Consider the following 27,075-nt stretch of genomic DNA (forward strand, 5'->3'; position numbering starts at 1 on the left):
ACACCATAAGGCTTTTGAGCGCTTAAAAGGTTGTGGGTTAAATATTCTGATTCCAGAGGTTATTTGTTCAAATCTAGTCTTCTCTAGCATGATATACGAATACTATTCACAGCAAGCTGGACTGTCGATTAGTTTTTTTATGGACTTCCCAAAAGCATGAGGAAAGGGAAAATGCATATATTTCTGCTATCACTCCATCCCCAAATCAATGCACATATATAGTTGGTATGTACATAGAGCAACAGTGCTTTTCCTTCACTAGTATTCAGTTTGTTATCTGGATTGAATTGCCTTCTTTGTTATTATTTTATTTATCACTTGTAGTATGCATGCAGGTTCTACTGCACCTAATAATACTTGTAGTTTGAGTGCAGATAAACTTCTCTGCTCACAATTATGAACTAAGAAAATATTAATAAATAGCCACTGCAGAGATCTCAAAAATTGGTATCATTACTTGTGATGCATAAATCAACCTGGACATGTGCAGTATATATATATTGCCTTGCCAAAAGTATCTAGACACCACTTGTCTGGCAGGTCATACATATGGATGCAGTCAATAACAAGTTGGGGCACCATTTGCAACAATAACTGCAGCAGCACATTGGGGAAGATTATCTACAAGTTGCTGATGCTTCAACAATTGATGGTGGTTGGTGACAGGTGGCTTGCACAGGCATGCAGCACTCCAGAATATCCCACATCACTTCAATCAGGACTCTGAGCAGGTCAAGGCAACAGGTTAATGCCAAGCTGTTTTGTGTGAAGCACCTTTGTGTTGTATGTGCAGCATGGCATGTCGCATTGTCCTGCTGGATTAGTTTGTGTCTTTTTTAAAGAACTCAGAAGTTGAATTCTTCTTCTTTGGCCATCTGAAAAAAAATAATCTGCAGTTTCTTTTTCAGGCCAGTATTACCTGAAGTGTCATTCTTTTGTCTTGACAAGAGAGAACTATATGAAGAAATAATTAATAATCAATTCCATTCCCATGGAACTCTGTCATCACTCCAGGAAGATGATTAGCCAGCACCTCTTGATTACTAGAGGCAATGTCTTGTGTCCACACCACATATGGACTCAACATGTGCAGAACAGAACATTGCCCATACCATGACTCCACCACCACAATCCTTCACTGTGTGCACGAAACAGTCTTGGTCATATCTCTCGTGAGGGTGCCTCCAGATCCCACATATGTCGTCCACCTAATTGGTGGAGAGTAAAGCACCTCATCATTCCACATCACTTTTGCCCACTGGTCCAGTGCCGACACTCTTGACACCAGAAGAGATGCTGCCAAGCATTCGCCTCTGAGATGAAAGGCTTCCTCTTCACAGCCTGCCCAAAAAACCCCATCTCATGAAGAGCACACTGCACTGTTAATGTTGATAGGCCACACTGGGAGGTGGAAAGAGAACCTATCAGGTCCACTGATACAGCAGCTGTGATGGCCTGAAGAGTGATCCTACAAGTCTTTGTCACCTCTCGGATGATGGCCTGTTTGTCGTAGTCCAAAAGAATATGGGGTCTTCCTGATTGCGGTGCGACCATTGTAGCACCTTGCGTCTCGCATTTCTATACAATTTCATGTGCAGCAGATCATGGATGTCCAGTAAGAACACTGATTTCACAGATGGACTTGCCACTTATATGGCACCCAATGATCATGCTTCATTCAAAATCGCTTAATTGACATGTCTTGGGCATGCTGACCAGTTGTGTTCTGCAAAACTGCTGTCTTGGATGTCTGCTACTTTCTTTTTATAGCAGATCCCATGCAGTGCTTTATGGGAGGCCAGTACATTATATACCTGCGGGGGAAGGGTCCAAATACTTTTTGGCAGGGCAATGCAATTCTTCTTCTTCGGTCATCTGAAAAAAAAAAAAAATCTGCAGTTTCTTTTTCATGCCAGTATTACTGAAGTGTCATTCTTTTGTCAATACAGAGGACTACATGAAAAATTAAATACCACAGCATAAACTAATATGATTTTATTACATATTATTCTGAAAAGTGCAAGCTTGGACGGAGTATGCTAAGTTATCTGACAGCTTTGTAATTTGATTCTATTTAACTGAGTATACCATATCCACTTGCATTTTTGTTTGTTTTTTACTCAATAGTTACAATAATACTTTTATTGCCATAACTTTAACAACCAAAAAACAGTGAACATAACAAATGAAAAACCCAGGCTGAATTAATTTTCTTTTAAAATGATTTTAAGATTAACATAAAGTGCAAATTACAGTACTTATGAATTACACACTATTTCAATATAATGAAACATGATATTCTTTTTATTCTTATTAACCTATGATTTTGAAATAACTTCATATGGTTCTGTAATGTAAATACTGTAATAATGTATAAAATAACAAAGGAAGGCAGTCATATATATAATATAAACTAAACAAAAACTTTAATTTATATTAAAGTTTCTACTATAAATATAAAATATAAATTAAAGTTTTTTTCTTTTTTTAAAAAAATAATAACGCTTTTGCAAATTTTGAGAAACTGGAAATATTCAAGAAAACATTTTCTGTATACTTCTGAAAAACTAAATTGAATATAAATGCATTACATAAAAATTATCTTAAAATACTTAGCTTATTGTTAGAAGAGATTACATTCATTTCCTACATCTAGACTTAAGATAGAAATGTTTCAACACTTCATGTAACAGTAAAGGAAGACAAAAATAATGAAATGATCAATTCACTATTGTAGAAATCATAATACTAGGCATTTTTTCCCCTACTAATTTTTAAAACAATGATTGGCATGCATTCTTATTCAATTAACTACCATTCCAAAGTGGACCTGCATTTCCATCATCTAAACTTATGATAAATTTATCTTCCTTAACTTATGGTTAAGGAAGATAAATATTGATTTTTTGGGTCTCACTATATTGTTAGACTGCATTTCTCTTAGTCACAATGCTAATTATTAACAATATACTCTATTAATATCATGAAACTGACATCAAAATATATCACATATGCTTTTATCACTGTTCATATGTAATTACAATGTTTTATCAAAACATTTTATTGTTGCTACAAAGTAAATATCACAGAATTAAAAAAAAAAATTAATATTCTACAACAAATATTATCCTATATTATCCAAGAAATTGGTAGAATGTTTATCTGAAGAAATTTTTTATTCATATAGTATTACTGCTGTCATTTATAGAGTGACATATTATCTGTCTATTTTACAAATGGTTGAAATTCTTTCTATCAACAGTTTTTTTATGCATAGCTTTTATCAAGAGTTTTCTGCAATAATCCTTAAAGAGTGAATATAAACAAGAAGATCAACTGACAACAAATGTTAATAAAGTGGACAAAAAAAAAAAATTGAAAGTAGTATTTATGTATTACTATAGCCAACACCTTTATGAAAATGCACAACAGTCCTCTCATTTAATGTCAGATATCATGTGAAAATCACATTTTAATTGAGATAAGTTATAAATATTTCATCTTATGAAAATATAGGCCTCTAAATCACATATCCTGTTTGAGAATATAAATTTAAGTGTATAAGTAAACTGCTACACTATACAGCTGAAAGCACAGAATTCATACACTGTTAACTATACAGTTTTATCTTTAATTTATTAGGTTTAATAATACAACTTTACAAAATCATCCTGGAATATTACAAAAAAAAAAAATCTAGGCTAAGATAACCACTTATGGTCCCAGTATAAAGGCTTTCTTTATCACATTGTTGTTCTTGCACACCCACCCCAGATGTGTGTGTGTGTGTGTGTATGTAAATAAGATTTTTTAAAGTTTATAAAATTACTTGGTAACCCTAATATATATATTATTATTATTATTACAGGCAACTCCAGGGAGTCTTTAGACTCATCGAGGAGAGGCCCCAAATCATGTTCATCACAACTATACGACATTCATACAGTATCTATCATACCTCGCCTTAAACTCATTCACTGTCACAGCATCCACCACAGACTCTGGCAGCCCATTCCACTCATTCACCACTCTAAAAGTAAAGAACCCAGCTCTAACACCCTTATTAACCACACTTTTGCCTAGCTTCCATAGATGTCCCCTAGTCCTCCCACAACCAGCCCTGTTCTCAAAAATATCTTCTGAATTAATTACACACACACACACACACACACACACACACACACACACACACACACACACACACACACACACACACACACACATATGCAACTAATTATTTTATATATAAATACTAGCTAAAAAACAAAATCTGATCTTCTTTAATAAATCTGTATTATATATATTTTACAGAAGGCAAAGTTTATTTAATAAACACATTCACAAAAAAACTTTCTTCCAAAACTGCAGGAAATCTTGAAAAAAAGGGAAATCAATAATTTTTGATTTCCTTTCAGAGATCAGTATCTTCATCATCACTTTCATCTTTAATTTCTTCTCCATCAAGCTGAAAAAAACCAATAAATTTTATTTCACACTCAAGTGTTACTTTACAAGCAATTTCATTCTAACATTTATTGTCAATAAATGCTAAAAATTATTACACAGTGACAGCTCAGATTTTTGGGGATACAATGTCCAATATTGTTTTGGAAATTTACTACATTAAAAATGTGGACATCTTTCATTTGAAAGAACTGAATGGAACATACACCAGAACAGATAATCTGAGGCTTTTTAATGTATTGAATATAGTAAAGTAGCTCAAATGATACATCATTTGTGGTGTACAAAAATGCAGGAACCTACAGGTTGCCCCATTTTTCAATTCATAGCATAATGATCATCTATGTCAAGTATTCATCACTTGATGATAAAGCATCTGCAGCTGATAACTTGATGTTTTAAGGATCCTTGTGACATAAAGACTGAATAATATACGCACGTAAACACAAGAAAGATATTTAATTAACCAATTATTTCGGTCTGGAAATAGCAGACCATCTTCAGTGGCACTACAAGAACAGGTTTAAAAAAAAAAAAATACAAGGTGGAATACTAACAATAGATCATTTAAAAATAGAACAAGCCACGTGATGTTATATCACTAAGTATTAAAGGGGAATATTTTTAAGCAGAGACATGATTGAAATAAAGATATTAATTAATAATATTAAATAATATAAAATTAATATGAATTAATGAGTTATCCTGATTAGACTTTCCCAGATTTTTGATATAGATATACAGTCATTCCGATTCAGGTTAGGACAATGGAGTAAGGCCTCTACACTTTCGTTGAATAAATGTTCAAATTTATAACGGAATTAATGTAAGAGGCGAATTTTTGACCAAAGGATGTTGTGGTTAGTTTCAATCCCGTGCTGAGACAATCCAGATTTTTCAGGTTTGTTGTGATGAATGGAGGATTGATGTTCGCTTCTTCTCTACTTACGGCCAAACTTCCTCCTTCCAACATATCTCTTTCTGAAATGAAATCTTTACAGTCCTTGAGAAAAAAACAATCACCTCATTATCATCAAAACTGACAAGGGGAAAGCAACAGTAGTTATGTACTCAGCAAATTACAGAAGAAAACTTTCTCTTTCACTTCGAGATAGCTCCACATATCAAGAACTTGATTATAATCCAACCAACAGACAACTAAAGAAATTAAATTCTCTCTTAGATGAGGTCATCAGTTTAGATAGAGAAACAATTGAAAGACTTAAAACTCATTTTGCTCATCATCATCAGTATATTATCTCCCATAAAACATGTCTTGCTGATCCCAAATAATCTTTGGACAGGGCTGAGGCTATCAGCACCAACAATACATCTCATTATTCTGACTACACTTCATATTTGTATAAAGAATCATCAAGGCACTGTCACTATTTCTATATCTATCATTATTCCTCAAGACTCCAATGGATTTTGCATTACACCATGCATTCCCCAAAGAGACCATGCCTGTTACTATCCACCTGATAATTCTAGTCAACACTGATTTGTTTAGAGAACAACATTCTCTCCAGATGCCTACACCCTTTCTCATTCAACTGCCACCCATCTCTCTTATACAGTTCCTTTCCATTCTCAAATGGCTTTCAAGCATCCACATAATCCAATCCTCTTTTTTGACATATTTTGGCTATCATACTATTCATTATTGATGCTCTTCTCCTCAGCTCTGCATTATCATACCTCATCAACACACTATTTTCCTTCTGTCTTCTTCCTGTACACCATCAATTCATACTGTCTCTCAAGTCATTCATGCCCATCATTACAATTTTCTCATCCACTCTTTCACTTCACTCAATTGCCATAGCAACACTGTCTATTGTTCCTCTAGGCAGAGGAACAATAGACAGTGTTGATGAACAATATAGATGAACAATAGACACTCCTCTGGCATTTTATCTTGCATACTATGGATCATCAAATCCCCATACATCATGCCTCTTTACCACTCTGTTCCTTCCTGGCTCACCTGCATCCCTCACTCTCTCCTCTGAGACTTTCTCTTCTTGTTCTCTCCCTTACCTGCCATCTTTCCAAGCTTTTCATTTTCTTCTCATTTGCTCCTTTCACTGGTTCTCCTATTCTCTCTCCCTATTATATCATTCCCATAACACTCTCATTGCTACTGTGATTCACTTTCCATTTGTTGTTTCTAGTCTCCTTATCTCTCTTTCGCACTCCTAAATTCATTCCTCATACATGCCACTTTTTCTTTCAGTGCATCAATTTCTCTCTCTGCAAACTAACTACTCTTGCTCAACATTCATTCTCCCAGTCATTTGCTTTCCTCACCCTCGATCCTGCTATTCATCTCTCTTGTTCGATATTCACCTGTTTCTAATGTTGGGCTACTGAAGTCTGTTATGCTAATTTCTAAATCACAAAGTTCTCATTTTCTACATTTTATGCAGACATGTGCTTTCTGGTATCTCATGTCATATTTCAAATTGCCAGAATGTATGCATGCTGCAAGCATCACATGCCACAGAATCCTGTAGTATACTCTGTAAAATGTAGTCCTTAGTTTTTAAATGGTGGAGGATTCTGCAATAAGCCACTGACAAACTGAACTAAAATATTCCATTAACATAAAAATTCGTCAAGCGCAAAACTAACTACAGACTATATCTCCTATTTTCCTTAGAATCCAAAGAAGATATTATAAAACTATTCGATTTCGTAATACACTCTGGATATTTCTTATGTCAAAACAAATTTTACAGCCAAGTAGAAGGAACAGCCATGGGAAGTCCTCTCTCTCCTGCTTTAGCCAACTTTTATTTAGAACATCTAGAATAAGTCCTCTTCTCATCTATTTTTCCTCAACCATCCTTTTGGGTAAGATATATAGACGACATCTTTACTGTATGGCCGCACAACAAAGCCTCCTTACCTTCTTTTTTAAACAGTATCAATTCCTTACATCATTGTATAAAGTTTACTATGGAAATGGAAGAAAATAACCAGTTATCTTTTTTAGATGTTCTCCTCATCCAGTCACCTTCAAATACGCTTACAACTACAGTTTACAGGAAAGCAACATTCACAGGTCATTATATTCTTAAAGAATCAGCCCATCATCCTTGTCAAAAAACAGGAATCATAAAATGTCTAATGAGAAGAGCCAAAACCAATTGTTCTACTTCTAATTTTCTACAGAAAGAACTTTCTACTATCCAACAACACATGAAACTCAATGGCTTTTCCGAAAAGAGTACTCAACATCTTCTCGATTCTTATAATCCACCACAAAACAACAAAGATTCAATACATTGAGTTCCAATTCCATACATCTCTGGGATTTCAGAGCCTATCGCAAGAATTCTGAAGAAATATGAGTTAACAGCTACGCATTCAACTATTAATAAATTATCTTCCCATTTTCCTTCTTCTAAAGACAAACGCTCAACTATGTCTCTTCCTGGAGTTTATCAAATTCCCTGAAACTGTGATCTCTCATATTTTGGACAAACTGGGCATTCTCTTGAAAAAAGAATCCAAGAACATCAATCCTCCATTCATCACAACAAACCTGAAAAATCTGGATTGGCTCAGCATTGGATTGAAACTAACCACAACATCCTTTGGTCCAAAATTCGCCTCTTACATAGATCCCGTCATAAATTTGAACATTTATTCAAAGAAAGTGTAGAGGCCTTACTCCATCGTCCTAACCTCCTAATCGGAATGACTGTATATCTATATCAAAAATCTGGGAAAGTCTAATCAGGATAACTCATTAATTCATATTAATTTTATATTATTTAATATTATTAATTAATATCTTTATTTCAATCATGTCTCTGCTTAAAAATATTCCCTTTAATACTTAGTGATATAACAACACGTGGCTTGTTCTATTTTTAAATGATCTATTGTTAGTATTCCACTTTGTATTTTTTTTTTTATTTTTAAAAAAGAACTGTTCTTGTAGTGCCACTGAAGATGGTCTGCTATTTCCAGACCGAAATATTTGGTTAATTAAATATCTTTCTTGTGTTTACGTGCTTATATTATTCAGCTGATAACTTGTATATGACAATGGCAGAGATGACCAATTATGTACTACATGTAAAATGTACATTTGGATACTTTATTCACAGATGCAATGCTTTTTTCAATGCCACTACTTCTAGAGTTTACAGTGCTGTGATTTTGAATATTTCAATAACTGTTTTGTTTCTAAGCAGATTCCCACACCCATAATCGAATCAGCTGGTTTGGTGTTTTTTCATTTCTTTTTTATTATTTTAACGGCTATTTCTGCCTGTTTTCGTTTAGGAGTGTCTCTTATTTTAAACACATTGGCTCTTTATTCAAGAATTCTTAGGGTATTTTAAAGGTAAATAAATGCAGATTAATAGAGGAAGAAATTTTGCACATACCTTGTTTGGAAGTTAGGATGTCTTCTTTCTCCATACTTCTGCTGTTTGCTGTTAAAATGGGGGGGGGGGGGGGGGTTGGAAACATGGAGGTTCGGAAAACGTGGAGGGGGTGTTTGATAAATTAGAAAACCCGGGTTTTTTAAAATAATATGTATATAAATACATACATTATTATATTTAAGGGTGCTATTTTCGGGAAGGGGAAAGGTTATATTGGAAACTAGGCAGGGGAGAGCGTTTAACGGGGTGTGAGCCATTTTCGATTCTGTATCGTCATCGGAACCTTAAGGGAAGAGTGCCTTCCCGTTCATTTCTTTTGTTTCATAATTTTATTCAAGTGATTCCCAACCATACTAACATTACTTTATTATTATATTATATTATATATTATGAACCATGGAAGAATGCATTCTCTGATAGAGTGGCGAGAGCAAGGACAGTCAATGAGAATCAAAGTCTATCATACCACTCCTTATTTAAGGAGTGGTATGATAGACTTTGTCTTTCCTAGGAGGACTCCCACGATGAGTCTTGATAGACTTGTGTTTCCTAGGAAGGACTTCATGCGACGAGTCTTTTGACCTTGGAGGCCTAAATAATAATAATTATATTAGCAATATAATATATATGCTAATATAATATTATATATTATATTAGCAATGCCCAAGGAAAATCTCCTCAGTGTTAATCTGATAACAACTCTTCAAAAGCTAATCTCAATCATATCCACCCACCCTTTGTCTTCTATCTGTAAAACTCTGCAGTCTGCATGCTCTCTATGTATATTCATAACCAACACCATAGACAGTCTCGATATCATTTTTATTATCCATCTCCATACCTTCCAAAGTTATTTCATCCGCTTGAAATCCCAGTGACCAAATCAGCATACAGAAATTTAGATGTTGTCTGATCAAAGTTTTATACAATGGGACCACCATCATTTTATCTCTTGTGGTCAATGTCCTCTTCAATATTCAAAAATTCTCTCAGATGTCTTCACAACCTTTGCAATATGTCTCATCTGAATTTCAATTCTTCAGTGTCATGAATCGATCTTGTCTGAGATTTCATGTAAACCAACATAATAAATGATTAAAGCTCTATCTGGCCAAGTATGCAAAGAATTGGCTGGGAATATGGAAGTTCAGATAATGGGAAGCCCTTTAAAAAAAAGTGTGGTGAAGTTCTACCAAGAAAGATGCATGCCTAAACATCAATAAGGGAGCATCCTCAAAAAGATCCAGCAGCTCTGTCAATGGATTTGCTTCAACCAATGCATGAGAATTTTCATTCAATAAATTACCATTATGAGTATTATTCACTTCATCAGTGCATAAAGTGCACCTGCACTCATCCTAATGTTTAATACTATAAACACAATACGACGAGAACAAATAAGTGTATAAAGGTGCTGATATTGTTTGAACAACAATATCAGCACAACAGTATCAAATTGTGTATGATGGACCAGTGTCCCAAAAAAAGGATGGTAAAAAGTGGTGTGTCTCAAGGTTCAGTTCTTCGACTTCTGATGTTTATTTTATTTGATAATGACATTTCACTTGGACTGACTGGGAATATTCAGTTGTTTGCTGATGATGCAAAGTTGGGACAGAATTATAAGGAGCATTGCTGATGTTATTTCTTCCTTCAGGAAGATATACAAGTCCTTACCTTGGTCAAAGGAGTGGGGACTAGTAATTTTAATAATAATATTATTATTATTATATCGGGTATCTCCTTGGAGTCAAAACACTCATCACTGGAGACACACCCACTAACCATTATTCAAACAGTGCTTTTCATACCTCTCCTTAAACGTATTCACCATTGGGGGGAATTCAAACTACCCCTGGCAAACCACGTCCATGAAAGACTGCCTTCACTGGATGCTGTATTCAGCAGTAACTGGCTCATCATCTCTATCAGAAGATTGGAATCTTCAAAACTTTATTACAATGTGGTCATATTATATGCTCTAAGCTGCAACAACTACAGTAAGAAGTTTTACACATCAAATGATATATGAAATTCAATGGCTTTTCAGAGCAGACCACACAACCTCTTTTTTAATTCCTATATTCCTAGCTCATATAACAAGGAAATAGTATGTAGAGTCTCTATGCCAGACATTTCTGGGATTTTGGAAGCAATGTCTAGAATTCTTAAGATGTACAATCTAGCAGGTACAATCATTCCAGTCAAAAAACTATCATCATGGTTCGAATATTCTAAAGATAAATATTCTCCTCTTGTTCTTCCTAGCATCAATCAAGTTACTTGTGGCTCTCATCTTTCATATTTTGGATAAACTGCACATTATTATTATTAATATTATGATTCAGTCCTCCACAGTGTCACAAGACTCAGCGTGGGAGGCCCACCCTAGAAAACAAAGTCTATCATACCACTCCTTGAACTCATTCACCATTCGTGCTCTCACTATCAGGAAATGCATTCCACAATTCAACTACCCTCCATGCAAAGAAACCACTCCTCACCATCTTGCTCATGACATCATGGTCCTTGTCCTCACTACTTCACATTGTTCTACCAAACAAAAGAATTCCCCAGTGTCAACCCTATAACCACCTCTCAACAGTTTAAAAGCCTCAATCATATCATCTCTCCTTCTTCTTCTTCTATCCACCAAACTCTGCAGTCCACATTCCCTCAGCCAATCCTCATAACTAACATTGTACAATCCTGAAACTATCTTTGTTATCTGCCTTTGTACCCTTTCCAAGGTTAATTTATCCCCTTCAAATCCTGGGGACCAAATCTGAGAACAATAGTCTAAGTGTGGTCTGATCAGAGTCTTTTGTATAAGACTCTGATCAACAGAATGATAACCCTTTTATCTCTGCAGGTCAGTGTCCTTCTCAGTATTGCAGCAATACTCTGGGTTACCTTCACCACCTTTGTAATACGTTCCCAAAATTTCAGGTTTCTATCCATCACTCCTCGATCTCTTGGCTCCCTCACTTCCTCCAGTACAGTTCCTCAGAGTATGCAGCTTCCTACTGATGTATCCCAAACTTCAAGACTTTACATTTAGCTGAATTAAACTGAAATCTCCCATTCATTTACACATCTGTCCATTTTATTCAAATTCTACCACATCTGCACTATTACTGATAATCCTTCACAGCTTCACATCATCTGCAAATAACTGAATATCCCCCTGCAATCCACTGACAACATCATTGATATAAAGGTTAAACAATACAGGTCATACTAAGTACTGAGCCTCATGGAACCCCACATATAACCTTCTGCTTTCTTGCTACAGCTCCCTCATTCATAATTCTATGATACCTATCAGACAGCCCATCCCCAATCCATTTCACCAATCTGACATCTAAACCCATGTGCTGTAACTTAAATATCAGCTTATCGTGTGGCATTCTGTTAAACGCCTTTGTAAAATCTAAAAAAAAAGGCAGAATATGCCTTGCCCTCTTCAAATCCATGCTGACTCTCACAGGTACCATTACCCTATCTGCCCAATGCTGTAAACGATCCCTCACTACTTTCTCCAAAATTTTAACTACTCATGAAATACAAACTGGTCTATAGTTTGACACTTCCATTTTACTACCACCCTTATGCAATGGCACTATCTTACCCTCCCTCCACTCCTTGGGTGCTTTTCCCATGGACAGACTCTCATTATAAAGTCAGGTCAACAAAGCTGTCAGTTCTTTAATGCATTCTCAAAACCTGTGGCGAAATCCCATCGCATCCCACTGCTTTATTGACATTCAGAGTACTCAGTATTTGAAACACACTCTCTTTTTGAACTTCTTGTCAAGAAATTTGAGGAAACAATAACTGCTGGACAGACTAACCAATGGCAAAATGGCAAATCTTTTAAGGATTTGAGAATTGGATCACGGAATGTACTTTTTTTTTTATTGGTCGGGAACCCTAAGAATGCTGCTGGAGCAGTTAGATAAATATAAGTTACATATTACTGCTATACAAGAAATGAGATGGACAGGAGAGGGAATCACAGAAAAGAAGAATTATATCATATTTTATATTGCCAAAAGAAAGATCACATGTTTGGAACAGGCTTCATTGTACACAAGAGAATAAAACATCTTATCACGGGTGTCAAAGCAAAATCACATAAAATGTGTAGATTATGAATCAGTTTTATATCTGTGCATGCTTCAACTAAAGAAAAAAATGAGCTGAAAAAGAAATCTCTTTTATGATGATTTAGATAAAATCTAAACAACCATTCAACTTGTATATTATCCAAGCATATGCACCAACCAAAGACCATCCAGATGAGGAGTTGGAATAATTTTATGAAGACATCCAAACTGCAATCTCTAGTGCTAAGTCAGATGATATTATTATAATGATGGGTGACCTAAATGCAAAAGTGGGCTCAGAAAAAATCTCATTTTGCATGGGAAACCAAGGGCTTGGAATCAGGAATGAAAGAGGTGAAAGATTAATTCAATTCTGTAAACCAATGACCTAATAATTGCCAACACACTATTTAAACATCCTCCCAGAAGATTATATACATGGAAAAGTCCTGGTGATCTATGGAAACCAAACTGACTATATAATAATAAGCAAAAGATTCTGAAATGCAATAACACAAACAAAAACATATCCTGGAGAAGTCATAGGATGAGACCACAACTCAGTGATTGCAAAAATCAAAATAAAACTTAAGATACCAAGCCAACCATTCATAAGAGAAACTTATAATTCAGACTCATTTAACAACCAAGAAGTTAAAGCTTTATAAAAGAAGTCACGAAATCCCTTAACAAGTCAGACACCACAACTCACACAGAAAATAGAACACCAATTGATGAAATTAACATCAATTGGCAAACATTCAAGAATAGCATCAACGAAGCAGCCAAAAATATACTCCCACAATTAAAAAGGAAAAGGAATAAACCTTGGATAAATGAAAAAATATTAAAGTTGATGGAACAAAGAAAAAAGTTAAAGAACAAACCTGAATGTAAAGGCATGAATAAAGAAATTAAAAAAAGAATGCAGGAAAGCCAAACAGATATGGATTAAGAACGAATGTACAGACATAGAAAACCTTGATAGAAAACACAAAAGCATAGAAACGTATGAAAAGATCAGAGAAATGACAAGCAGGACAAAAACACAGTAAATCACGCACCTGTCATTAGAGACTCAAGAGACCATATTCTAATGGATAAAAAAAATCATGGAAAGATGGATTAAATACACAAGGATATTATACGAGCAACAAAGAAATAATATTCCTGAACAGGCTAATTTAGAAGGACCACCCATTTTACTTTGTGAAGTTGAAAATGCTGTCAGAAAACTAAAACCACATAAAGCTGCAGGAATAGATAATATCTTGGCAGAATGGTTGAGGGCTTTCGATGAAGGAGGACTGAAATTTCTAACAAAATTATGCAATAAGATATACGAGATTGGATTTCTACCAAAATATATTAATTTATTATTATTATTATTATTATTCAGGCCTCCATGGAGTCAAAAGACTCATTGCAGGAGGTCCTTCCTAAGAAACACAAAGTCTATCAAGACTCATCGAGGGAGGTCCCTCCTAGGAAACACAAAGTCTATCATACCACTCCTTAAACTCATTGATTGCTCTCACCACTCTATCAGGCAATGCACTCTATGGTTCAACCACCCTCCATGCAAAGAAACCACTCCTCACCATCTTGCCCGCAGTTTCCTTTTGTAACTTCCAGGGATGGCCCCTTGTCATCACTCCTTCCTGCTGTTCAACTAAGCGAAAGAATGCCCCAGTATCAACCCTGTAACCACCTCTCAACAGTTTAAAAGTCTCATTCATATCACCTCTCCTTCTTCTATCCACCAAACTCTGCAGTCCACATTCCCTCAACCGGTCCTCATAACAAACATTGTACAGTCCTGAAACCATCTTTGTTATCTGCCTTTGTACCCTTTCTACAGTTAATTTATCCCCTTCAAATCCTGGGGACCAAATCTGAGAACAATAGTCTAAGTGTGGTCTGATCTGAGTCTTAGACAATGGAATGATAACTCTTTTATCTCTGCAGGTCAGTGTCCTCCTCATTATTGCAGCAATCCTCTGTGTTACCTTCACCACCTTTGCAATATGTCCCCTAAATTTCAGGTTTTTATCAATCATCAACCCCAGATCTCTTGTCTCCCCTACTTCCTCGAGTATAGCTCCTCCCACAGAGTATGAGGCATCCCATCGATGTGTCCCAAACCTCAAGACTTTACATTTTGTTGCATTAAACCGACATACCCATTCATTTGCCCATCTGTCTAGCTTATTCATCACTCAATTCATCATTGTGAAGAATTGATTGTGATTGTTCCCCTGTGACTCAGACGATTACTCATATTGTGTACGACTGCCCAAGGCACCAATTTCATGGTGGTGACCTACAGGACATCCACAAGGTGACGGATGAGGCCTTGGATTGGCTTTCCAGACTGGACATTGACCTGTAGTTGTAATTATTTTTGTTTTTTTTAAAAAAAAGGAGGACTTGGAAAGCAGTTTGTGTCTTTTATGTAATGAACTTTTACATGTTTTTAGTTTTTCATCATTTGTTTCTGGATATTGTGATTGTACATTTCACTTGCCAGTTTCACAAAGCCATATGCATAAATAAACCACTCAATTTTCATTCCAGTTCCCAAAAAAACAAAAGCTACAAGATGTGATGAGTTCAGGACAATTAGCCTCATCAGTCAAGTATCAAAAGTCCTCCTATATGTTATTCTTGAAAGAAATAAAAGAAAAATAAACATAGAAATAAATGATACACAAAGTGGCTTCAAGGAAAATGTAGATACAATAGAAGGTATCTTCAATGTCAGAACCATCATAGAAAGATATCTAGAAAAACAAAAAGATTACCACTGCTTCATAGATTACAAAAAGGCATTTGACAGTGTTCAACATGAGCAATTAATTGAAATCCTTTCAAAAATAGGCATGGACGGAAAAGACATTAGGCTAATAGCTAATCTTAACTGGGAACAGACTGCATCTTTGAGAATAAATAGAGAGACCTCAGAAGAATTCCCAGTTCAGAAAGGTGTGAGACAAAGCTGTGTCTTGTTTCTGATTCTCTTTAACCTGTACACAGGAGAAATATTTAATAAAATTAGTAACCTCAAAGGAATCAATGTAGGGGCAGAAATATTAATAACCTAAGATATGCAGATGACACGGTTTTTCTAGCAGAAAACAAATATGACCATAAGACCCTTATAGATGAAACCCTCAAGTACAGCGAACAGTATGGCCTGTTTCAACTTTAAAAAGACAAAATCATGATAATTTCAAGAGAAAAGGAAATACCAAAAATATGCATCAATATAAAAGGAAATAAATTAGAACAGGTGCAAACATGCATATACCTCGGCCACTTGATCACAGAGAATGGCAGAACAGAAGATGAAATTAGAAAAAGGATTGAAATTGCAAGGTCAACTATCAACAGTATAAAAAATCTACTGACATCTAGAGAATGAAATCTGAAAACAAGACTAAGAATCTCCAAATGTTACATATGGTTCACATTATTATATGGAGTAGAGACATGGCCACTCACCAATCTGAGTGTGAAAAAACTGGAAGCCTTTGAAATGTGGATGCTGTGAAGAATTATGAGGCTATCATGGAAAGACAAAAAGACAAATGAAGAGGTACTAGAGATGGTAGGCGTAAACAGGAGCCTGATAAAAGAAATTAAAAAGAGAAAAGGCTATTTTGGACATATTCTGAGACATAACTGCCTACAAAGGACACTTCTCAAAGAAACTGTTGAGGGAAAGAGGAGAGGAAGACAAAGACTGGAGTGGATGAAAAATATAGAAGACTGGACCTATCTCTCATATGAGGAATGCAGCAGAGAGGCGCAGAATAGGACATGGTGGGGACACATGGTAGTCAATCTCCTGGAGGGAGAAGACATCTGACAGGACAGGAGATAAAATCTATGAGGAATGCCCAAGAAGGGATATTAAAATTATTATAGGTGATTTGAATGCTAAGAGAGGGAAAGAGGATACATACATACATACCATTGGGAAATATAGTTTGCATAATGAGTCCAATGATAATGGGAATAGATTGGTCAATTTTTCTTCGTGAAGAAACATCATTGTTAGCAGAAGAAACATCATTGTTTAATCACAAAAACATTCATAAAATGACTTGAAGTCTTCTGATGGGAACATTTTACACAAACTGATTACATCTTAACAGATGCAAGACACTTGTCCAACTTGATGGATGTCAGATACAGAGGGACAAATATTGACTCTGACCACTATCTAGTTATATCCAAGATTAGAAGCAGAATCTCAAATACAAGGAAGACGTATGGATCTCATGCCAGAAAGAATAATAATAGAAGACTGAAGGAATTAATGGAATAGAAGACTGAAAAAAATTAATGAAAGCCTATCTACTCTAACTGATAGTGAGAGTGCTAATGATGACTGGAAAACTCTTAAGAATGTCATAGCTACAACAGCAGGTACAGTATTAGGAAAAGGAGGTAGAGCTGAATATAACTACTGGTTCAATGTGTGACTAGCAAAAAAATGAGGCATATAGACAAATGCAGCAAACTTGTAAAACTGTAGAGGAATATTGTATGACCAGAAAGGAAGAAAAAAGTGCATAAGAACAGAAAGAAGAAACAATATGAGTATGAACTTATAAAGAACCAGAACATCACCAAAGTATAAATGAAAGAAGGCACTACTATCAGAAGTTAAAAAGAAGCCGGAAAGACTTCCAGCCTAGAACAACGTTATGTAAGGATAAGGAGGGAATAATCCTGGGTGGGAATGAATGAACACTAGAAAGATGGGTAGAACAATTAATGAATCACTGAATACTAATATATCTGATCAACTGGATGACACAGATAAAATAGAGTCAAACAGGAGATCTAGAAGTAGATGAACCAATACCAACAATTGCAGATGTGGAAGCAGCTATTACAAAACTTAAGAATAATAAGGTACTAGGAATTGATATGATACAAGCAGAATTAATTAAAAAAAATACAGGTATAGAATATTTCAGGCAGCTGTGTCAACTCATAATCAAAATTTGGATCACTGAAACAATCCCAGATGAGTGGAATCTCACTATAATATGCCCTATACATAAGAAAGGCAATGTAATGATCTGTTCTAACAGGAATCAATTTATTATGTACCACTTATAAAATTTTCTTCAACATTCTATTCAAGAGACCCTGTGTAGAGAATGCTATTGGTGATTATGAATGTAAATTCCATCAAGGAAAATCAAAAATGACCAGACTTTTACTATATGCCAAATACAATGATTAAATCTGGTGAAACCTAGTTTGGAATGTTGAGAATGGAGTGTAATGTAATATACTACATTACAAAAAACGTTGTTTAATGATGAAGTATATGTTCAACTACAGTGATTCTAGAATTTAAAAAAAACAAAAAAACAAAAAAAAAAAACATGCATTATTTTCTCAAGATTTCCATAAAGCAAGTTTCAAAATATATACATATATTTGCATTTTGGATGCTACTTGTTCTAAAACTATCTAAATAAATATTCAACACAAAAGAAAATTAATTACATGGAAAATAAAACAGATTCATTAATATCTATGAATATAGTTTATTTTTTATTCTACTTGGTGTAATATTTATCTATCAGCTATTTGGTTTAGAATTTATATGGTAAACTGAAAAGGAAAAATACAGTTTTCAAAACAGAATACTGGTATTTAAATAAAAATATTAAGATATAGTGGAATGACAATTTGAGTATAAACTTTTTATTTTTATTTGGGGCACACAAGTTCAATGTGAGGGGTGCAAATTTAGCTCACCTCCTCATGGTGAACCTGGATAATGCTAAATGAGCTAGAGTGATCATGGCAGCCAGTCTATCCATGGATATCCTGGCTACTAACTACATGCAGCAATCAGAAGCGAACGGTCCTTAAAAGATCCATTTGAAAAACCAACTGTGGCGGAGTACATGTGGCTCAACAGCTGCCATACTAAACTAATTGACTGTCAGTGTAACACCACAATGCGACTTACATCTGGAACCATAAAAATAATTCCTGTTTATTGGCTTCCAATGCTGAGTAACATAATACCACCAAATCTACAAAGACGTGACGCTCTATTACGAGAATATGATAAATACTCAGAAATACTGAATTGCCTATACATAACGACATATCAGAACTACTACAGCTTAACAGATTGAGATTAAGAAAGTCTCCTCTTTGTGAATGAAGGACACATCTGAGAATGACTAAAATACCAAAGATCAATGGAAACGAGTGTGGAGCAAAAATACTAATGCCCAACTCGAAATTTGGTTTGATAGGTGCTGCCTCAACATCCCGGATATGGAATTGAGCCAAAAGACATGGATAACACTGAACAGGATTCGAACCTGCCATGGAAGATGTGCAAGCTTTCTGTACAAGTGGAGAAAAATTCCATCACCGGAGTGTGACCGTGGACACCCGAACCAATCAATCCATCATATTTCCACTGAGTGCAGTCTTTGTGCATATACGGGTCAAAGAAGTGACTTCCTGGAGGCAACACAGTCTGTTATAGACTGGATCAGAGAACTTGATCTTAACTTATAAGTGCTTTGTCCTGAAGGCGTAACTGCCTATGTGTTACTTTAATTGTTTGTCAATTACATTTTTTATTTACCTTTTACATATTTGTACTGATTTATGTACATGCACTTTTATAACTCTATGTAGATTGCCATACGATAAACAAATAAGTTCAATGTGAGCTTACTCTGTAACTCAACTTTTGTCACATGTGCTCACTGTAGCTACTGTATCAAAAATTTTTTTTTCAACTTTTGTATTCAAATAACTTTTGGTGTGTATGCTTTACTGTGTATGCAATCCCGAAGAAATCTCTGAATATAAGGTCAGGCGTATAAATTGGACAGGAAACAGGTCCTTTATTTGCCCACCCACACACATTATAGACATCCAAAATCTGTTGTTGCAGAGGTGTCCATCTAACTGAAAAATGTTATTAAGACATTTTTTAGTTCTGGAAAAAAAAAATTGTTGAGGAAACTATCCCTGTCTTTCATTTTTTAACATTTAATTGTATCATAATGGACTTGTGTGTCTGTTTTAGTATTTGATATGCTGACTGCAATCTTTTTAATAGAGAACCCATCTCTAAGCTTATATGGGGATTTCTTCAGACTATAATAATTTCGGACTCAGATTTATGAATATGCTTAAGAGTTCTTGAGAAATTCTCAGGTGTCCTACAAAACTTAGATTTCTCAACACAGCTTCAAACTGATTAAACCATTGCTTGATATATTTACCAGTATGTGGATTAGCCTGACAGATTTGCAAAAAGTCTTGTCACACATGAATCACTGATTAAAACTTAAAACCATACAGCAGAGATTTCTGATAAACTATCATCATCTTAACATCTATGATTAGAATTGGATGGGAGTACATGAAGACAAAGCTCTTAGCATAGTTGTTTTCACAGTACACACCCATGATGAATAACTACCCTAGGTATTCGTTTGTGAAAATCCTGTATAACAAAAGTATGAAAATGACATCACTAAAAAAATTTATAATTGTTTTGCTTATATTCTTTTAAAAAAACAAATATACATACTGCTTGCAATTCACTTTCTGTAAAACAATCTTTTAGACGCCATCGTACAAATACCATAAAAAGCACAACAAAAGGGAACGCTATGGCTGCTTCTGTTGATTTTACAACCCAAAGTACAGCAAAGCATGCTACTTGAATCATGGTGAAGAAATGCATCTTCAGTGTTCGAACCTATAAAATACCATTTTGTTTATTTTAATACAATTGTGGTACATTACACATAGAAATTAGATGACACTGACCAATAAATAGTTCATGCATAAAAATCAGTGTAACCTGGGTTACGCAATAGGACTTTTCTAATTAATTTTCCTCCTTCTTACACTTTCAATGAACCAAAAATATAGCTAACTTATTAACTAGAATAAAAAGTCAAATTCCACTGTTTGAAAGAACTGTAAGAATTGATTTTTTTTTAAAGTATATAAATTCAACTATGTTTAATTTGTTTACAGTTTAATTTAAAGTCTATATTACTTTAAATTAACAGTTTAATTATTGATTAAAAAAAACTGTAGTCAATTTCAGAACTACAAGAAGTAGGAATTTTTTCTGAAATGCTTGTTTATCCATTACTCAGACATACATTTTACAAAAACAGATAAATAAAATGATACAGCCTATTCTTATGTAATGGGAATGAAGCTAGGATTAACCTGGTAGTGAAACAATAACATGACATCCTTTCTTGTATACAATGAAGTAAACAGAAGCAACATGATTGTGTTACTAGTGTCATGATGAGAAGTTGTGGAGTATATGAATGGTGTTATGAAAAATGTTTTTTTCTCTTTAATTATATCATGTAGATTTATGTAATATTGCTTTTGTGTGATAGCCAGACTGGATATAATCATTGTACTGTGGTTCTAAAAGTGTTTGCTTTGGTTGTTATTTTGATTAATGGAGGTGCCATTAATGTTACAAAAATGGAGGCAGGGGCAGAAAAGAAGTTTATGCCAGCAGCATGGAAGGTCTCAACTTGAAGATCTCAAGTTTTTCTCTGGATGTTTCTCAATGGATAAGATGCGACAATTGTTTTATGTATGCATCCAAAAACATTAAAGATTTATGGAGTGCTAAATCAAATGATAAAAAGGAATGTATCATTATAAGTAAGAAGTGTGATGAAAGGCTAGGATGTTTCAAAAATGAGAACAGTGTTACCAAGAGTAATCAGAAAATGGATGGGAGTGCTTGTTATGGTAATAATAGAAGTGGTGTAAAAGAGCTTAGGCAAGAGTTGATAAAAATGAAGTGTCAGGTTAAACATATAGAGGAGGAAATAGAAATTTAAAGAAGAGCATGACTGATGAAAATGACAAGGAGGTTAAGAAGAAGCAAATATCTAGAGATGATAAGGTTGCTTTATATGGCAACTCAATCATTAAAGGTGTGGTAAAAAATAAAGTGCACTAGACATGTTTTACAGGTGATACAATAAAGTGAATAACAGATGCTTTGCATAAAAGGAAAGAACTGGCATCAGAATAATTCATAGTGGTGGGCACAAACGATCTGAGTAGAGAGAGACAAAGAATGTGGAAAGGGATTTGTCTCTACTCAAGTCGTTTGTAAAAACGACTTGAGTAGAGACTAATACAACTTGAGTAAGACCAATGCCTTATATGAACTATTTTATTTTTTATTTTATTTTATTTTTTTTTAAATAACGAAACCTGTGGTGCGTTCATAATTAAAAGAAACACACGTATAAACCACAGTGAAAATTATTTAATTGTAAATATTTCATCCTAAGTATCTTAGGACATCATCAGTACAGTATTTAAGCAAAATTAGGAATAACATACAGTTAGGGTGCATGATTACAATAGAATCTCATGAAAACATTCATAATGTGCTAAAGTAGTACAAAAAAAAAAAAGTTAATTATTTAACACAAATTTTGTATGATAATTTCCCATACTTTAGGAATAGTAAGAACGTCGTTGCGGTTTAGGTTTGGTCTGTGTAGTAGGGCTTCAGAACTCTCTTTGTATAAACGTGCATGTTTAAATAAAGATCTATGTAAAAGTTTAGCCTTTTCCCAATGGATCCTATGGATTGGATTTTCAATTCCGTGTTGAAACTCAAAAAATCATCAGTCACTTCTGCATACATCAAACCAGACAGGAAGAAGTGCATATAGGATTCCCATACCTTACGTTAAAGGCATCTCAGAACGTCTTCCTAAAATTATGAAGAAATACAATTTTGCCACTACTTACAAACCTATCAACCAAATTTACAACTTATTACCTTCTCCTAAGGACAAATTCTCACCCTTGATGTTACCTGGTGTTTATGAGATTCCATGCTCATGCAAATTATCTTACTTTGGATAGACAGGTAGGTCTGTTCTGAAACGCATCTCGGAACATCAAGACCACATTCGTCTTCTTAAACCGCAGAAATCTGGCCTCTCTCAACACGGAATTGAAAATCCAAACCATAGGATCCATTGGGAAAAGGCTAAACTTTTACATAGATCTTTATTTAAACACGAACGTTTATACAAAGAAAGTTCTGAAGCCCTACTACACAGACCAAACCTAAACCGCAACGACGTTCTTACTATTCCTAAAGTATGGGAAATTATCATACAAAATTGTGTTAAATAATTAACTTTTTTTTTTTTTTTGTACTACTTTAGCACATTATGCACGTTTTCATGAGATTCTATTATAATCATGCGCCCTAACTGTATGTTATTCCTAATTTTGTTTAAATACTGTATTGATGATGTCCTAAGATACTTAGGATGAAATATTTACAATTAAATAATTTTCACTGTGGTTTATACGTGTGTTTCTTCTAACATATGAACTATTGTGCTCAGATTTGGTCACCTAGTTTTCATTGTGATGTGAAAACACTAAGGATGGTTCAAAGACGAATAACCAAAGTGATATCAAGACTCTGGAGTGTTGGCTATGAAGAGCGTTTAAGAGACTGTGGATTACAGATATTTTTTTTTATGCTGACCCATACACGAGAGGTTGATTGATCAAACTATAGTACGTTAGTACCGTAAATGGGTAGATTTGGATGAAAGTGAAAGAGGAGATATGATAGAGATCTTCAAGTTAGTTAAGGGTTTTATCATATTAATACAGAAGAAATTATAAAAAGAGTGGATGTTAAGATGGGAAGAATGAGAGGTCATTCCTGGAAGTTGTATAATGATGTGGTGAAGAAGAGTGTGAGGAGTAGATTTTTTTACATGGAGAGTTGTTAGTGAGTGAAATGCATTACCTGTGCACGCTGTGAGTGCAGGCAGTAAATAACTTCAAAGCTCATTATGATAGACATGTTGCTGGTTGAGTGGGCCTCCCACAATGAGTCTGTTAACTCCATAGAGGTTACAAAATAATAATAATAATAATAATTTTTCTAGGCATGAAAACAGAAACCATGAGAGTAAAATGACAAATGAAGATGAAAACTTGGATATTATAACACAGATCTTGGATATAACTGCAGATAAAACCCATCAAAAATTATTGGTTTGTATTGCTCCCCCCCATCTCCTTGATGGAGGGGGGGGAGGGTGGAAGTCAGACTAAATGAACACATTTAGTCTGACTTTTATGAATTAAGTTCATTTTTTTTCAGATCCCAGAGTACCTTGTTAAGATGTTCGTTTCTTTTCAGTTACAATCTGAATGTTTCTATGACTATGGAAGTGATGTGTTTACCACATTTGTAATTCGTGTTCTGAAGATGCTGGTTGGAAATCAAAAAATATTAGTCAGTTCAATTAATTATTTAACTTTAGGGTTATTTATACTATGAAACACTTATGAATATCTAAAAACATTTCAGTCTTGAAATGTTTTTAGATATTTAGGCACCTGGGGTAACTGCCAAGGAAAGGCTGAAATTTCACTGATATGGAAAAAAAAAAAAAAAATTTGGTCTTTTCCCATAGAGAGAGTCAAATGTTTATGCAAAATCTATCCATGCTACTATGCTGGCTAGATTTTAATGAAAATTATATGTGGAATTACTACTACTATTACTTGAGCCATCTTTCAGCCCCACTGCCAATGACTAAGGAAAGTGATTATGCAGTTGATTTCAGAAGCTGCCAAACATGTAGCATTTCAGTTAAGAAGTGATATATACGAATAACTACAGGGCAAATGACTGTGTTAAGCTTAGGAGGTACTTAGAAGCAATGCCATGGTATAATACAATGATGGTAACAATGTCCCATGCAGAGGTAAGTTTGAGTCTATCTGGTGTGAAGTGGAGGTTAACAGAATGAAATATATGGTGGGGTGTTGCTACAGACCTGGCAACTCAGTTGCAGGAGACAAAGAAATGCATTGCCAATTTAACCTTATGGGTACCAAACGAATGATCATTATGGGTGACTTTAATTTTACAAACATTGATTGGATAGAAGAGAAATCTCATGATAAGAAATAAGAGGAATTTATTGAATTGTTGCAAGACAATTTTCTCAAGCAGCATGTGAAAGAAGGAACTCAGGGTCAAAGAGTGTTGGATTTGTTCATAGCAAATCCAACACTCTTTGATGGGATCTCTGTCAAGAATAAGGCTATTTTACCAATTGGTGATAGTCATCATTCTGTACTTTCTTGGGAAGTATCTAATTGTATTGATGCTCCAATTAAAACAGGTTACATGCTGAAGTGCAAAGTTGGAAATTATGATCAACTTATGAGAATACTATCTTTGGTCCCACGGTATTAGTTACTGAATGGGAAAAATGTCTGCAATGCATGGAAATCCTTGAAAAAGTGCTTAAATGAGGCACTATCTGAATGTATCCCTAGTGTTCAAAGAATAAATAGGCTGGGACGTGCAACCTTATTAAGCAAGAGATCCACAAGAAGAAGATGATGTGGAAAGAATATCATGAGAATAAGAGTGAGAGGAGTTATGAAATATATAAAGCTCAGGCCAGAAAAGTAGCGAGTATTGTGAGGAAAGCTAAATTAGAGTATGAAAAGAAATTGGCCATGCAATCTTAAGCCAATCCAAAAGAATTTTATCATTATGCTGCAAGCAAAATAAAGAATGAATGAATGAAGAATAACTTTATTGAATGCAAATGGTACTCTAGAAGCTAATGAGATTGTTCAATTAATGAGTGCTCACTTTGCTAAGATATATCAATCAGGTGTATGTAACATGATACACAGTGCTACTGCTACATTGGATGAAGAGTAAGAGGTTCATGAAAATGAGGTTGAAAAGCTGTTGCATAACCTGCATAAGAATTTGTCTATAGGGACAAATGGAATATCAGCCCGTTTGCTAAAGGAATGTTCAGCTGAATTGGCTACGCCTTTTATGCATTTGAATAACTTCAGTCTCAGCACAGGAATGGAAGGAAAGTATGATAGTTCCATTGTACAAGGGTGGTGCAAAAACTGATGTGTCTAACTACCAACCTATCAGTATCTCTGGTGTGGTAGTGAAGATTTTTAGAGAAGTTGTTAAGAACTCACATACAGAAATAGGGAGACAAACATGCTATGCTCTGCAAGGAACAGCATGGGTCAACTAAAGGAAGGTCATATTTTAGCAATTTGCTCATATTTTATAACAATGTTACAGCCAAGTTGGATAACGGGAATGGATGCACTATGATAATGTTGGATTTTTCTAAGGCATTTGATAGGATACCACACGAAAGGCTGTTGCATAAACTGAAGAATATGGGAGTGGAATATAACCTCTTGACTTGGATCAGGGGATGGTTGACAGACAGATATCAAGAAGTGGTATACAGTGGGTGTGAATCTGCCAGATTTATGGTGACCAGTGGTGTACCTCAGGATTCAGTCCTTGGGCCATTACTGTTCAATGTATACATTAATGACATCAGGCAGGATCTAACATCAGGTGTGCAATTGCTTACCGATGATGCAAAGATAGGTAGGGCAATCAGGGATGCTACTGATATTCAGAAATTACAAAATGATTTGAATAGACTGGAAATTTGGGCAGACTCTGGTTAACAGGAGATATGATAGAGGTCTATAAACTTTTGAATCGGTGTTATAGGATATCAACTAATGAAATTTTTCATTATATGGAAGATGGGGAGAGAACATGGGGGGCATCCATGGAAGTTAAATTTGTTCATAGTCAAGAAAGTGGTAAGAATTAGGTTTTTCTCCCAGTGAGTGAGTGAGTGAGTGGAATGAATTGCCCTTAGGGATAGTCACACCTTCCCTTAAATTCATTCACATCTAATGTGAATGAATTTAAGGGAAGGTGTGACAGCTGGTTTGGGTGATTTATAGCCTCCTTCGATGAGTACTTGACTTCCTGGAAGTCTCAGATAATAATAATAAGAAGAAAAATCAGCAAGGTAAGCATGTATGCAGCATATGGGAGATAGTCACAGGGATGTGAGGAGTGCCTGAAGGAACCAATATTAGACTTATACTCAAGAGTAGGAGGATAAATCAAGTAGGAGATGGATGAGTAATCATTGCAAAGGAACTGTCATAAA

The 27,075-nt window shown here is 34.9% G+C and overlaps 1 protein-coding gene across 5 annotated transcripts in view; it reads right to left on the reverse strand.

Annotated features, from left to right (window-relative positions):
- Positions 1-1,980: 1,980 nt before the first annotated feature.
- The window catches only part of Ae2 (anion exchange protein Ae2), an 834,322-nt gene continuing 809,227 nt past the window's right edge, over positions 1,981-27,075 (reverse strand). For all 5 annotated transcript variants that reach the window (XM_090404845.1, XM_090404844.1, XM_090404848.1 and 2 more), the window contains 2 exons: positions 20,580-20,750; positions 1,981-4,465 (listed from right to left, as the gene is read on the reverse strand). In XM_090404845.1, the coding sequence (XP_090260971.1) occupies positions 20,590-20,750 (161 nt within the window). In that variant the 3' untranslated portion in view covers positions 1,981-4,465; positions 20,580-20,589. The remainder of the gene's footprint in view (positions 4,466-20,579; positions 20,751-27,075) is intronic.

Source organism: Typopeltis vanoorti, chromosome 15, assembly GCF_054136105.1.
Source record: "Typopeltis vanoorti isolate ZY-2024b chromosome 15, IOZ_Tvanoo_1.0, whole genome shotgun sequence".
Taxonomy (NCBI): domain Eukaryota; kingdom Metazoa; phylum Arthropoda; class Arachnida; order Uropygi; family Thelyphonidae; genus Typopeltis; species Typopeltis vanoorti.